Source organism: Squalius cephalus (assembly GCF_949319135.1).
Source record: "Squalius cephalus genome assembly, chromosome: 23".
In the NCBI taxonomy this organism is placed as follows: Eukaryota; Metazoa; Chordata; class Actinopteri; order Cypriniformes; family Leuciscidae; genus Squalius; species Squalius cephalus.
The window spans coordinates 26,247,216-26,261,870 of record NC_137144.1 but is presented as its reverse complement, the minus strand read 5'-3'; the positions used below and the strand labels follow the sequence as shown (position 1 = coordinate 26,261,870).

Here is a 14,655-nt window from a genome sequence, read left to right as displayed (position 1 = left end):
CATAGATGAACCCATTTCCAACATCAAGACTTTAGGTTATAACGTTTATATAAATAATGTAAATAAATATTTAGCATTACGTGAACATTCTAGGAACGTTCTAAGATCTTAGAAGTTACTGGTCACCATTCATCTTTGTGAAAAATATGATCCATGTAATCTCTAAATTAACATGATGCCACATCAACTGCATGCAATTAACAAAAACGGGAAAAAATTAAATAAATAATAATAATAATATATAAATGGAAAAAAAATGTAATGTTAAATTAATATGACTGTTTAATATTTATTAAATGAATGAAAAGTAAAGTTAATAGTTTTAGATGTATAGCATAGCATGTTGATCTCTTTTTCTATAATGCATTACATTACAGGACTGACTTAATGACTATGAAAGTTGGACTACATAATCATTACGTATTTAATGATGTAATGATTATATATATATATATATATATATATATATATATATATATATATATATATTACACACACTATACTATATATGTATATATACACACATATATATATATATACTGTATATATATATATATATATATAGTGTAGGTAATAGTTTTCTATGGCCGACAAGTTTGATTAAACAATCAAAATTGTGGAAAATATTTTATATTTTTAAAAATGAAAAATTTAAATATGAAGGAAAACCAACACAATAATTTTTTTTTGGCAAAAAAGGCAAACTCCAGCTACAGGTTTTATTTTACTATGCAAAAAATGCATAGAAAAACAAAAATCTCACACAACGTAATCAGTTATTAATATTTTGTTGGTTCTCTCATGTCTTTGCATGCGTTCATAGTTTCTTTGTATGACAGCCTAGCCGAAAATTAAGTCGCACAATTTAACATGTTTCACTGTGTTATTATCACAAATAAAACAATTGACTCAAAAGGACAACAAGGCAATATACTTACAAAATCTTTAACACATTTTTCAATAATATTTGAATAAATGGTGAAGATGGCAATTCTTCTAGGCTTTTGTATTTTTCCTATCACTGTATGTGTGTGTGTGTGTGTGTGTGTGTATATCTATCTATCTATCTATCTATCTATCTAATCTATATATATATATATATATTTATATATATATATATATATTTACATATTTTTTTTTATTATTATTATTATTTTTTATTTTTTTTTTGTTTTTTTTGTGCAAGACAAATCAAAACCTGATGACAATTTTCATAGATTTTTTGGTACATTTTTAGTGCAATATATACCACATTCATGACTAATAAAACACAGTTTAGTTTTATTTTTGTGTGATGCACAGTGTATGGTGTTTGCTCGTTTACTCTCTCGTTTGGAGTAGATGACGTGGCGTAGGCCATGAGTGTAAAAGCACCTGACCTTAAAAGGCAAAACTGCATGTGAAGGCGCACGGGGCGCTGAATGAATTAGCCTAATCATGCCTGATCCACTGAGAACTTCAGCCCTTTCATGAGACGTGCGTCAACGGTGAAATGATTGAGAAAATGTGAGCGTGAAGTCGTTGGATTTAAAGTGTAAAGCCTAAGATGAGTGAAACGGGAGCTTAGATTATCGTGATGTGAATTCCTGAGGCCATATTTGGAGGGAAAATCTGAGGCTGGTTACGCCAGACGTGTGCTGATTAACTCAGTTTGATGAAATCAGTGGGTTTCATTGCACTGTAAAGTATTAACGCCAGAATTACGGTCATGGCGCAAATCAAGCGTACCTGTCGATGAATAAAAACCACTGATCCCAGAAGCCTCCATGTTCCACCCTGACGATCCACATGCAACATACGCAATATCTGAAGGAAACGGATCCCTCTACAAGGATACACAGAGCATTAATCAACACACTACAACAAACATCAGTGAAGTCTGATCACAGCTGGATGTTCTTCTGATCAAACATGTGTGTGATGATATTTCTGTACCTGATTGCGGACGTGGCAAACACTTGCCCATTGGAGCCGACGCTCAGAACCACGACAGAAGCGACGACCACTATCAGATCTGTGTCATGAGCACAAGAAGAGGTCAAATTCATACAGAACTCTCTGAAATTATGAATAATCTCAGTAAAGATAAACAGCTTTTTAAAAAAAATTACATTATGGTTAAAGAAAAACTAAATCAGAAAAAAAAATCATTTTTAAAATATATATACATTTTTAAAATATAAAATAATAAAACTCTGGGTTTTTAAAAAATAAACTCCGGGTTAATAAAATATATAAACTAAAACCATAAAAAAAAAACATTTTTGTTACTTGGAATATAATACGAAAACATATTTTATTTAAGCTATTTCAGCCAAGGAAGCATTTCGCATTTTCATTTAGTTTAACTTGAAGCACAAAAATAACTAAAAATACAAATTATTTAAAAAAAAAACACAAAAACAATTAAAAAAAATTGTAATGAAAATAAATATAAAAAACATTATAGTATCTCATTGATAGTAAATTAAATGGTCATATAACAGGACAAAAAAAATCTTTAAAAATAAAATAAAATGAAAAAATATTAAAATTGAGATCAATTTCCAGTGTGAGGACTGAACCTTAAGTAATAAAAGTAAAATAAAAATGTTTTCATATTTTTCTTGGTTTCTTATTTGATTGGACTGTCAAAACTGCAGATGTTTTAAAAGAATCGGATTAAAAACATGGCAGCCAATCCAGGTAAGAATGTACAATGTAATGGGGTCATGTGACAACAACATAACGTTCGGCTTCACATACTATTTTTAAAATCAGTATGCAGTATATCATATCTACTGTAGTAAGCAGTGTGCCAGTATTCGACTCTAGGTGACATCCACCTATAATGGAGATGGGCTTCCTGACGAACCGCAGACGTCCTTTAATGCCCACATATTTGCTCCGACAGCCGGCCGACCACAGCCGGACCACGTACTCTGTCCCGAAAAACACCACCAGCACGATCTCCTGCAAGGCAGACAGAAACAGGTGGATCTTTGCATGATTACCGTATATGTGTGTCTACACGATGTCCCAGATGGGGCTCTGACCTCTGATAATAGTTTGACCCTGATAGACTCAGGGGTTTCTGGGTGATCTGGGTGGCCTGACTGCAGTTTGCTTACACAAGTCAAACGAGTGCTAACAATAACTAGTCTACTGGCAGGAACATACACACTGCATGCAAGCCTACTCACAAAAATATCCAGAGATCATTCCATTGCAACTTTGCCTATCTACTAAAATTCATTTTGGAGTAATAAAAACTAAACTAAACTAAAAAATTTTTTTTTTAAACAATTAAAAATTATAAAAATAATAAATATATATATATAATAAAGTAAAAAAAGTAATAAAAAAGTGACACAAATAGTAAAACAAAATAAATAAATAAATAAAGTAAAAAATAAAAAAAGTTTTAAAAAGTACAAAAATTAATAAATAAAATAAAATAAAATAAAATAAAATAAAATAAAATAAAATAAAATAAAATAAAATAAAATAAAATAATTGTCTTGTCTTAGCTGGAGACATAATGGAGTTCTCAGATGTGTCTCATTTAGGGATAAACTTTTCTACTAATATTCTTTAGGAGTAATAAAAACAGGCACAAATGAGTCAACAGTGATTGACATTAGGATTGGCTGCCAGAGCTATTAAAATGAATGTTTTAGTTCATATTGAGGTCTCTGACTCTTGATTGGAGCCAAAAACTCTCTATTTCAAAGGGATCTTTGGGGATTATCTCACACACAGAATAAATAGACACACACTCACTCACTCACTAACTCGTGTCTCTCACTAAAATCTGTCATCCAGGCAGGGTAATTAAACATGCATTAAATGCTGGTTTGATGAAGTGTGTCTGTACGGTGTTCAAAGCCTCGGGGTTTTCTCTGGGATCCGCCCCACTGCAGGTGTCTACAGGTGTGGGTGTGCTGACAGAAATACAAACTGCTAAATCACTCATGTTTAATGTGGTCCAGGGAAAACAAGCCTTCAAGCCCTTTCCATGAACTCAACATCAACTCAACTGAGATATGACATTGCCATCCAGTGGGACTAAACGTTACTGCATTCGCCTACTGGAAATGTCACTTGCAGCACAATCAAAGAATTAAAGACGTGATGATATCTAGTGAAACACTCACCATCCAGAAGAGCAATCCTGAGGCGAAGTCTGCATACTGCTCGATGGTGGACAGGACACTGAATATCAGACACACTAGGACCATGAGAAACCTGTGGACATTAGTAGGAGAGATCTGCCATTACACATGGGTGTATCTCTTTCCATTTAATGATTTCAACAAAGTATTCAAAACCACATCACTATCTGATCCCCATCGAAATCACTCCAGGTCGATTTTTAAGATACTCTGAAATGGTTTTGACATTATGATCCCTGCTTACCTCAATTCACATGCAAATAATAAACGTATGCACTGGTCAGTATGCTGGTATTGTAAACAAACTACCTTGTCAATGCAATATTAAAGAACCTTTTGTCGCATACTATTTGCATTAGCATCTAACTAAATTAATTACTTTAATATACAGCATTCAATATAATTTCAATAAAAAACTGCATTCTTTGCTACTGGAAAAGTCAAAAGAGTACCGTCATAAACTCCTCCTCTAATGCAAGGGCTTGTGGGTAACATTAGCCAAAAGCTGCACACTTTTAAAAAAATGCACAAGAAATATTATATTGAACACCTCTGACACACTATATTTTTAACACAGTATGATTTGAGACGTTAACTGCAATCTTGCCTAACATTGAAAACTGATCGTATGCAAATTGAGACAGACAAATATAAGATAATTTTCTTAATTGAACTGCACAATGAGGACTTAATGACATTTAGACATTAATCCAGCAATATTTCTCTGTAAAGTTGCTGTGAAACAATGTCAATTCTGAAAAGTGATGTATAAATAAAATTTACTTGGACTTATTGGTCTTTAACGCCATCCATTATCATCTTGTTCTTTATTTTCTTTTATTGCATGTGCCATTCTGCTGTTAAAACACTTTTTGCAAAAGTTTTTTTAAATTCATCCTCTTTATTGCACTGCTACAGTACATGTGCTAAAACATAAAGCTAAAAATAGTCCAAACTGTTTGAAAAACACACCAGCAAAACACAGCCAATGAATATACAGGACGCTCTTAACACAGAATAATCTAGTCGTTCACAAAATCCACAGACTAGTCATGGTTTTGAACACCGTTTCTTAATCTAGAATATTGTTAGTGTGTGTAAGAAGAGCCTCAAAACACTCAAAAGGATTCCTACACACACACACACACTGGACAGATGGGAGAGAGTTTAACCACATGAGAGATTACACTTGCATAAACACACATTTCCTTCAAACACACTCTCCATCTAACTCCAAAAGACAAACACACAATGTGACTCACACAGCAGTCCGAGATCAAAATGTCACGTGTAATACAAAAGATAAAGCAGCAAAGGAGTTCGGGAGTTGCGTCACGTCCAGATGTATGCTGACCTGGTGTGTTCGGAGCGGCTCGGCTCGAGTGTGTGTTGACTGAGGGTCACGCACTGATGCAGAACACCAGATGGTGGACCCCTGAACGTGATGCACACAAACCACAATCAAATCACATGAGCAACATCACCTGAGCTGCGGGTCTGGATCTTATAGATGCTCTGCTCTTCTTGGTTAGACACCAAAACATTCAGATCTGTAGGTCTGTTCTATAAGATTCAGTTTAAAGGTTCAGTTCTTTTTCAAATACAGTTTTATAGGGTTCTCTCTCTTGAAACCAACACGGAAGTGACTTAACCCCTTGCTCATCACCCCCAATTTTGGCAAGTGCTGCATACATGAAATGCCCAAAATAAAAAGGTTACTGCTCATAAGTAATTCTGAATAGAAACATAACACACATACATTTAGAAAGCCAACCCTTGAGAGTTTATAGTTCAAGACTCAAAATTAACCAGACTGTTATTAATATTGAGATATATAAGCTCAAACATATTTTGAACTAAAATAATCTGGGATCACCAGTGATCCCTGTCAGGTAAGGGGTTAAACTGCAATTCATCGACTGGCCACTAGAGACAGGCTCCGAAAGAGTCAATCCCATAAACCCCAATGTTGCCCAAATTTACAGTAGAAAAAAATGTGTTTACAGCCTGTTTTTATAACTCATCCGTTTAAATTATATAAGCCTTAAAGTTCTGCATAATTAAGGGCGTGGCCACTTGAGTGACAGGTGGATTGCCGCTGATGTCACTACTAGCCGTTTGTCTGTTAGTGTCACGTCACCTCAGCTAATCCGTCTCGCTACACATTTTCGTTTATGTGACGCTGCCAAGATGGCGACGGCCAGCTCCGCCCACTTTGGGCTTCAAAAATGCTCTTCAAAAACTTACGGTTGACGTCACGGACACTACGTCCATATTTTTTTTTTACAGTCTATGGGTTCTAGCAGTGATCACTGTCGGGTTCTGCTCTACAAGGTTCCGCTCTATATGGTTCTGCTGATTCCACAATATTCCAAACTTTATAGAAATGGGTTCTAATTTATATGATCAATTTCAGCCCAGTAAGATTTTGTTCTATAAGGCTCCACTGCCCAATACAGTTCTGTTTTTAATATAGTTCAATTCAAGGGTCCGTTCTAGCCTTAGCCGGGTTCTGCATCACGTGATTCCAATCTATAAGGTTCTGACCTATACGACTCCGCTCTATAGGGTTCCACTCTGTAGTTCTGCTCTATAAGTTTTCATTCTGTTTTCTGATCTACATATTTCTGCTCTAAGTTTGTTCTCTATAGGGCCCGGCACCATATGTTCTGCTATATGGCTCTATAGGGTTTTGTTCTTCTATATGGCTCTATAGGGTTTCGTTCTTCTATATGGCTCTATAGGGTTTCGTTCTTCTATATGGCTCTATAGGGTTTCGTTCTTCTATATGGCTCTATAGGGTTTCGTTCTTCTATAAGGCTCTATAGGGTTTCGTTCTTCTATATGGCTCTATAGGGTTTCGTTCTTCTATATGGCTCTATAAGGTTTCGTTCTTCTATATGGCTCTATAGGGTTTCGTTCTTCTATATGGCTCTATAGGGTTTCGTTCTTCTATATGGCTCTACAGGTTTCGTTCTTCTATATGGCTCTATAGGGTTTCGGGTTTCGTTCTTCTATATGGCTCTATAGGGTTTCGTTCTTCTATATGGCTCTATGGTTTTTTTTATTCTTCTATATGGCTCTATAGGGTTTCATTCTTCTATATGGCTCTATAGGGTTTCGTTCTTCTATATGGCTCTATAGGGTTTCGTTCTTCTATATGGCTCTATAGGGTTTCGTTCTTCTATATGGCTCTATAGGGTTTCATTCTTCTATATGGCTCTATGGGTTTTTCTATCCTTCTATATGGCTCTATAGGGTTTCGTTCTTCTATATGGCTCTATAGGGTTTCGTTCTCCTATATGGCTCTATAGGGTTTTGTTCTATAGGGTTTCGTTCTTCTATATGGCTCTATAGGGTTTCGTTCTTCTATATGGCTCTATAGGGTTTCGTTCTATAGGGTTTCGTTCTTCTATATGGCTCTATAGGGTTTTGTTCTTCTATATGGCTCTATAGGGTTTTGTTCTATGGGGTTTCGTTCTTCTATATGGCTCTATAGGGTTTCATTCTTCTATATGGCTCTATTTTTTTTATTCTTCTATATGGCTCTATAGGGTTTCGTTCTTCTATATGGCTCTATAGGGTTTCGTTCTTCTATATGGCTCTATAGGGTTTCGTTCTTCTATATGGCTCTATAGGGTTTCGTTCTTCTATATGGCTCTATAGGGTTTCATTCTTCTATATGGCTCTATGGGTTTTTCTATCCTTCTATATGGCTCTATAAGGTTTCGTTCTTCTAAATGGCTCTATAGGGTTTCATTCTTCTATATGGCTCTATAGGGTTTTGTTCTATGGGGTTTCGTTCTTCTATATGGCTCTATAGGGTTTCATTCTTCTATATGGCTCTATGTTTTTTTTATTCTTCTATATGGCTCTATAGGGTTTCGTTCTTCTATATGGCTCTATAGGGTTTTGTTCTATAGGGTTTCATTCTTCTATATGGCTCTATGTTTTTTTTATTCTTCTATATGGCTCTATAGGGTTTCGTTCTTCTATATGGCTCTATAGGGTTTTGTTCTATGGGGTTTCGTTCTTCTTTATGACTCTGTAGGGTTTCGTTCTTCTATATGGCTCTATAGGGTTTCGTTTCTTCTATATGGCTCTATAGGGTTTTGTTCTATGGGGTTTCGTTCTTCTATATGGCTCTATAGGGTTTTGTTTCTTCTATATGGCTCTATGGTTTCGTTCTTCTATATAGCTCTATAGGGTTTTGTTCTATGAGGTTTTGTTCTTCTATATGGCTCTATAGGGTTTTGTTCTATAGGGTTTCGTTCTTCTATATGGCTCTATAGGGTTTCGTTCTTCTATATGGCTCTATAGGGTTTTGCTCTATGGGGTTTCGTTCTTCTATATGACTCTATAGGGTTTCGACTTTCTACATGGCTCTATAGGGTTTTGTTCTATGGGGTTTCGTTCTTCTATATGGCTCTATAGGGTTTTGTTTCTTCTATATGGCTCTATGGTTTCGTTCTTCTATATAGCTCTATAGGGTTTTGTTCTATGAGGTTTTGTTCTTCTATATGGCTCTATAGGGTTTTGTTCTATAGGGTTTTGTTCTTCTATATGGCTCTATAGGGTTTCGTTCTCCTATATGGCTCTATAGGGTTTTGTTCTATAGGGTTTCGTTCTTCTATATGACTCTATAGGGTTTCGACTTTCTACATGGCTCTATAGGGTTTTGTTCTATGGGGTTTCGTTCTTCTATATGGCTCTATAGGGTTTTGTTTCTTCTATATGGCTCTATGGTTTCGTTCTTCTATATAGCTCTATAGGGTTTTGTTCTATGAGGTTTTGTTCTTCTATATGGCTCTATAGGGTTTTGTTCTATAGGGTTTTGTTCTTCTATATGGCTCTATAGGGTTTCGTTCTTCTATATGGCTCTATAGGGTTTTGTTCTATGGGGTTTCGTTCTTCTATATGGCTCTATAGGGTTTTGTTTCTTCTATATGGCTCTATGGTTTCGTTCTTCTATATAGCTCTATAGGGTTTTGTTCTATGAGGTTTTGTTCTTCTATATGGCTCTATAGGGTTTTGTTCTATAGGGTTTTGTTCTTCTATATGGCTCTATAGGGTTTCGTTCTCCTATATGGCTCTATAGGGTTTTGTTCTATAGGGTTTCGTTCTTCTATATGACTCTATAGGGTTTCGTCTTTCTACATGGCTCTAAAGGGTTTCGTTCTCAACCATTTTACTCTGGGTTCTGCTCCTTATGATTCAGCACTGTAAGGTTCTGCTTTTAATGAGTTTCCGCACTATAAGCTTCCAGTATTTCTGCTCTAAAAGGAATCGAATTGTAATGACACTGCATTATTGAAAGTAGAGGCTTTTAAACATTCACCCAGTTTGAAGCTTGAATTTAGAAAGCTAAAACAGATTACGACTGAAGTTTTTAAAGTTGTGTCATTAAACACTCTCAACACTTTTCATGTAAAGCGATTATGTTCAGAAATCAAGTGCATAACTGCTGCTTTAGAACATATTGGGCTTATGTAAAAATCCTAAAAAGAAGTTTACAAGCAATCTCAGAAGAGCTAAGTGACTGCAACAGCACTGTATAGAAGAAGAAATGCTCCTCTAATCCATTTCTGAAATGACCAGATGTTGTGATATTGCACCATCAACAGCAGGATTAACAGAAATGCAGGACGCGACGCTCGCAAATGGAACAAATATGGATTCCCTCATTTTCTCAAATTTGGATTAAGAGCCTCAACAGATAAAAGAGTGATAATGTTTCATAATCTGAATATCCTTTTAAATCTGTCTAAAGGTTCAGAAGCAGGGAATTGTTACTATGAACTGTTTGGGTGTATAAACATACATTTCTAATAATGTCATGCAAATATTTTAGACTTTGATGATGTACAAGTAACTATTTGGGTTTAAGCTTTGTTTGAGTTAGTTTTGCACTATTCCTAGTTCAGTTTCATTTGTCTTCGTTCTTCTGTTGCCATAGTATTGATTTGCCCTCATGTGTTACACCTGTTTCTAATTAAATATCTCGTTTAGTCCCTGGTGTTTCTCTGTATATATAGCCCACAGTTTCAGTTTCAGTTGCCGTTTGTCCGTTATTGTCTATGTTTAAAGTCCCACTGTGGTGAAAATCAAGTTTTTAATGTTGTTTATATGTCTATGTGGTGTTTTTAATATGCTTTAACACAAACCATGTGTAAATTCATAAGTCGACAGCATTGCTGAGTATTTTCTCCTTAAAACTGCAGTCTCAGAAACACACTTTGAAATCGCTGGTGTTTCTGACGTCACAAACTACCCTGTAACCAATCAGATCAACGTGTGATCGCCAACCAGTGGATCTCTGAGCTGAGTGAGTGAGTGGAGGCGGGGCTCATTTGCATATTCATAGAATCCCGTATACTAAATGAGGCAAGGGTGTCGAGTTACATTCAAGATATTTTAAGGCATGAAAAATAAAGAATATCAAGGAAAAAAACTTTTAAATTTGTCATTTTGGTGATCAAAGATGAGTTTTAAGGGCTAAAATGATTGACTGCAGGGGGACTTCAATTGGTTGATCTGTTTGCGTTTTTCGAGATTTTTGATTTTGCTATTTAAGAAATATTGCAGGATCTCGATCCTGCTTTCTTTTAATCCCTGCATCGCCGTGTCAGAAGTCAATAATTCATTTATTTTTCTTCCAATCACTGCATTCTAATTAAGAAAAACTAGGGCTTTAAACCAACAGTGACCCTAGACTGGAGCTGTGCATCTTCTGAAAGGTCTCGTTGTGTTTGACCTTCGGCTGCATGACCCTATACCCAATAGTTGTTTCTCACAGGAGGATCATTGTCTCTATGTGCAGATGTCTAGCCTCTATCCAACGGTATGTTCCTGTCAATCCCATGGACCCCTGCAGACACATGCAGAGCTCTCGCCTTTAGCCAAATTAAATCCCAAATCCAAACCAGATTCCCAGTCCAAAACACAATAACATTTACCTCAGAGCCTAGCCTTAGACATGCCGTTTTCAATCAACCTCCCGTTGCGTTAAGAAGTCATGGCACATCGGCACCTAATAATAGGCGCGAGCTGGAACAAACTCGGTCACTGGTTGGACTTTTTGAAAGGACATACTCTAGACCTGATTAAAACAAAACAGCTGGTGCATTACTGAGCCTGATCCCAAAATCAGCTCATTCATTAACTTCATTGGGCAACAAACAACCTACAATGTCACAAATCATATCCAGTATAACTACATTCGCTTAAATCAAATATCAGTTACCATCTTGTTTGGCTATATCCTGCTTCCTTTTGTGGTATTTTTGCATAACAAAAACACCAGGTTCAAAAAGACTTGTTTAAGGGGTTATGATGAGAAATCAAAACTACCATTAAAACTTCCTGCAAGCTTATATATAATAAACAAAGCATTAATTTAATCAAGCGGCATATTTTTATATTATTGCAGAGATGGGGTTTGGGGCTGGGTCTGTGGGACTGTTTCTGGGGGATGAGTCTGAGGGAAGAACAGAAGACAATGGTAAGGAGAATGCAGAAGACAAAAGGTAGGTAAAATAAAAAGTGAATCCCCAGAAACAGTCCCACAGACCCAGCCCCAAACCCCATCTCTGCAATAATAATTAATAAAGGCTGGTTTCTAAAGTCCTTCTTCCTGCCTATGTATTAATGCTCATGGGTAGCCTAAATGGGTTCCATTCAGACCTTAACATTAAGTGTTTTACTGTTTTACAAGATTCAACAAGACATTTTCACCTGGCTATACCCTATGTTTAGATCTGTTGTGGTATTTATGCAAATTAGCACATACGTAACTAGATTATGCACCGTTTTTCAATTGAAAAAAACTTGTAATACATTTTTTGTTTGTCTTGATGTAAGTAATCAACTCAGTAATTTTCATGGTGATATCTAAAGGTTAAAAACTTTACCCTATTCACGTGAGAAAAAGAATGAATAGGCGTATGAATAGGCTATATTTGGGTCTTTTTCTAAACTTTCCCTAATGGGATTCTTAAGGCCTTTTTTTCCTTATTCAGGACATATTGAGGATACAAAATCAGTTGAGTTTGCTTCTGTTGCAATTTGTCCTAAGTTGACCCCCATTCGGGCTTAAAATGACTGGACTATAAGGTTGCAGCAGTGGACCGATCGGTGTATCACTGCCGACCCATTTGACAGCGATTACGGCTTTCCGGTTGTCCAGGAAAAGCCGGTGATGGCCGTTTCCCAGAGGCATGGCAGAAGTCATGCTCCTCATATCTGAGCTAAACATCAGCTTAGCAAAGATAATAACACTCATTAGCAGGGTGATGTAGTGGATTATGCCAACACATACAGTACATTTGGCATACTGCAAAAAAAAAAAAACTTCTTAAAGGGACAGTTCGTCCAAAAAATTAAAATTCTGCCATTATTTACTCACCCTCTTGTCATTCCAAACTCGTATGACCTTCTTTCTTCAGTGCAACACAAATATAATACAAACCATGTGTTTACCCAAAGAAAGTAAGTCATATGGGTTTGAAGAAGAAAAAAACTCTCTGGAGCTTTTTTTTTTTTGGAGGAAGTTACTCCTCAAATGTAACTTATTTTCAGTAAAAACTAAATATTTTGTTCACTAATATTTTGGATTTAGTATTTTGAGGGAACTGTAATATGGACCACAATAATTATGGTCCATTTGTTTCCATAATTCCATATTTACAATACAATCCAAACATTTATGTTCTATTTCTTCTTATTATTTTTCAATTAACCCATTCATTGCTGTGTGCTTTTTTATGAATCATGGATAATTTGTAGATTGCAACCCCAAAAAAAATTCTCTGTCTTTTTATTTTATTTTTATTTTTACCATTTATTTCCATGGTGGTCATTTTTGATCCGTGAGAACTTTTTTTTTTAGGACCATTTAACCTTTTTGAATCATGTCTATGATTTTGTTTAGTTTTTTATGTGTTCATATATCAAGTGCCACCAAAGTCACCAAGTGTCAAACCATTATGATTAAGTAACAAAATTAAAACATAAAATATTGCGTTGAAAAGTGACCGAAGAGCATCAGAGGGATGAATCAAGAAATATACCGAGAATCACTGATAATAATAATAATAATAATATGCAAATGTCTCCATTTGTCTAGTGCAACCCGAAGCAACACAAACAAACCAAAATATGTGATTGTAAATGCAGAGCTGTGAAGTCCAGCGGCTCATGAACATCACCTGACCCGGCTCTGACCAGAGATTACTTATTGATGCCAGGTGGTTTTAGGATCCTGACAGGGAAACAAGAGAACTTGAATGTAATCCAGTCGACAGCTCAATTTAAGCATGAAATGGTACACTGGTCTCCGTACAATGCAGTTCGGTAAGTACAGACCGCACTAAATGCAAATAATCTGAGACAATTAAAGTGAGCAAAACCACCAGCCCTCCTCGCCAAATTCGCAGAGCACCAACCATTATCGATGAATCTTAAAACAACCAAAGCTATGTATATATTTGATATCTAACGGGGTTTCACTGAAAAAAATGATTCCTGCATAGCGGTCCAGCTGTCCGGAGCGGATTAAATCACCAATGGGTTATGATCTCAACTGGGACAAAATTATTAATCTCATGTTAACCTCAATTAATTCTCCTCTCAATGGGAAAACTATGGCCACAAAAAGAGGAAATAAATACCATATTCACAGACACATTAAAGTCGCATCAGTGTACAAGTCACATTTTATTATTGCACTCGGAAAAAATGCAAAATACCAGTAAATAAAACGAAACATTTACAAACAAGTGTTTTAGTTCCCCTCACTCTACAACAAATCATTTGAAATGTAACGGTATTCATAAAAGAACAGGAACAAACATAAATTATAGTGCCATTGCTTATAGAGTTAAGCCTAAACAAATTAACTGAAACTATCGGCATTATAACAAATAAGCTTGGGTTCACGTACCTCTCATTCGGCACGAATTTGCACATATTTTGCGTGCTTGATGTTAATTGCATTATATAAGTCGCTTTGGAATACAAGTCGCAGCACATTTCAGATGATTAAAAAAAAAATGTGATTTTTATTCTGGAGAATAAATGGTATAAATGGTTTAAATGGTAGAATAGACCATTGTATCATCAACCAGAATTGCAAAAAATAAATCACTGTTTCAAACAGTTTTCCTGAACACTCTGCACATCTGTCATTGGTCAGTCAAACAGATAGCCCCGCCCCAAACTCACGCCATTGGTTAAGACAAAACTGCTGAGAAAGATGCTCAAAAAACCGAGCAATGTCTGATATGAGTTTATAAATACTAAATTGGGATATGGAAACATATTTAAGGTACCAAAGGTAACAAAAGGGGTTATTTTTCCGAAGCGATGCCATCGAAGAACCATTTTTGGTTCCCCTTTCAGTGAAAAGTTCTAAAAAGAATAACTTTTTATAAGTGTGAGGAACATTTTAACCTTTTCCCAAAGATTCCATTTAGATTTTTAAGAGTGTAAAGAGTCAGATCTA

The 14,655-nt window shown here is 35.7% G+C and overlaps 1 protein-coding gene across 2 annotated transcripts in view; it reads right to left on the bottom strand.

The window, feature by feature from the left end:
• The window catches only part of kcnq1.2 (potassium voltage-gated channel, KQT-like subfamily, member 1.2), a 157,701-nt gene that overhangs the window by 130,127 nt on the left and 12,919 nt on the right, over window positions 1-14,655 (bottom strand). For both annotated transcript variants that reach the window (XM_079858946.1, XM_079858945.1), the window contains exons 3-6: window positions 4,137-4,227; window positions 2,826-2,952; window positions 1,936-2,014; window positions 1,729-1,825 (exon numbers count right to left, since the gene is read on the bottom strand). In XM_079858946.1, the coding sequence (XP_079715072.1) occupies window positions 1,729-1,825; window positions 1,936-2,014; window positions 2,826-2,952; window positions 4,137-4,227 (394 nt within the window). The remainder of the gene's footprint in view (window positions 1-1,728; window positions 1,826-1,935; window positions 2,015-2,825; window positions 2,953-4,136; window positions 4,228-14,655) is intronic.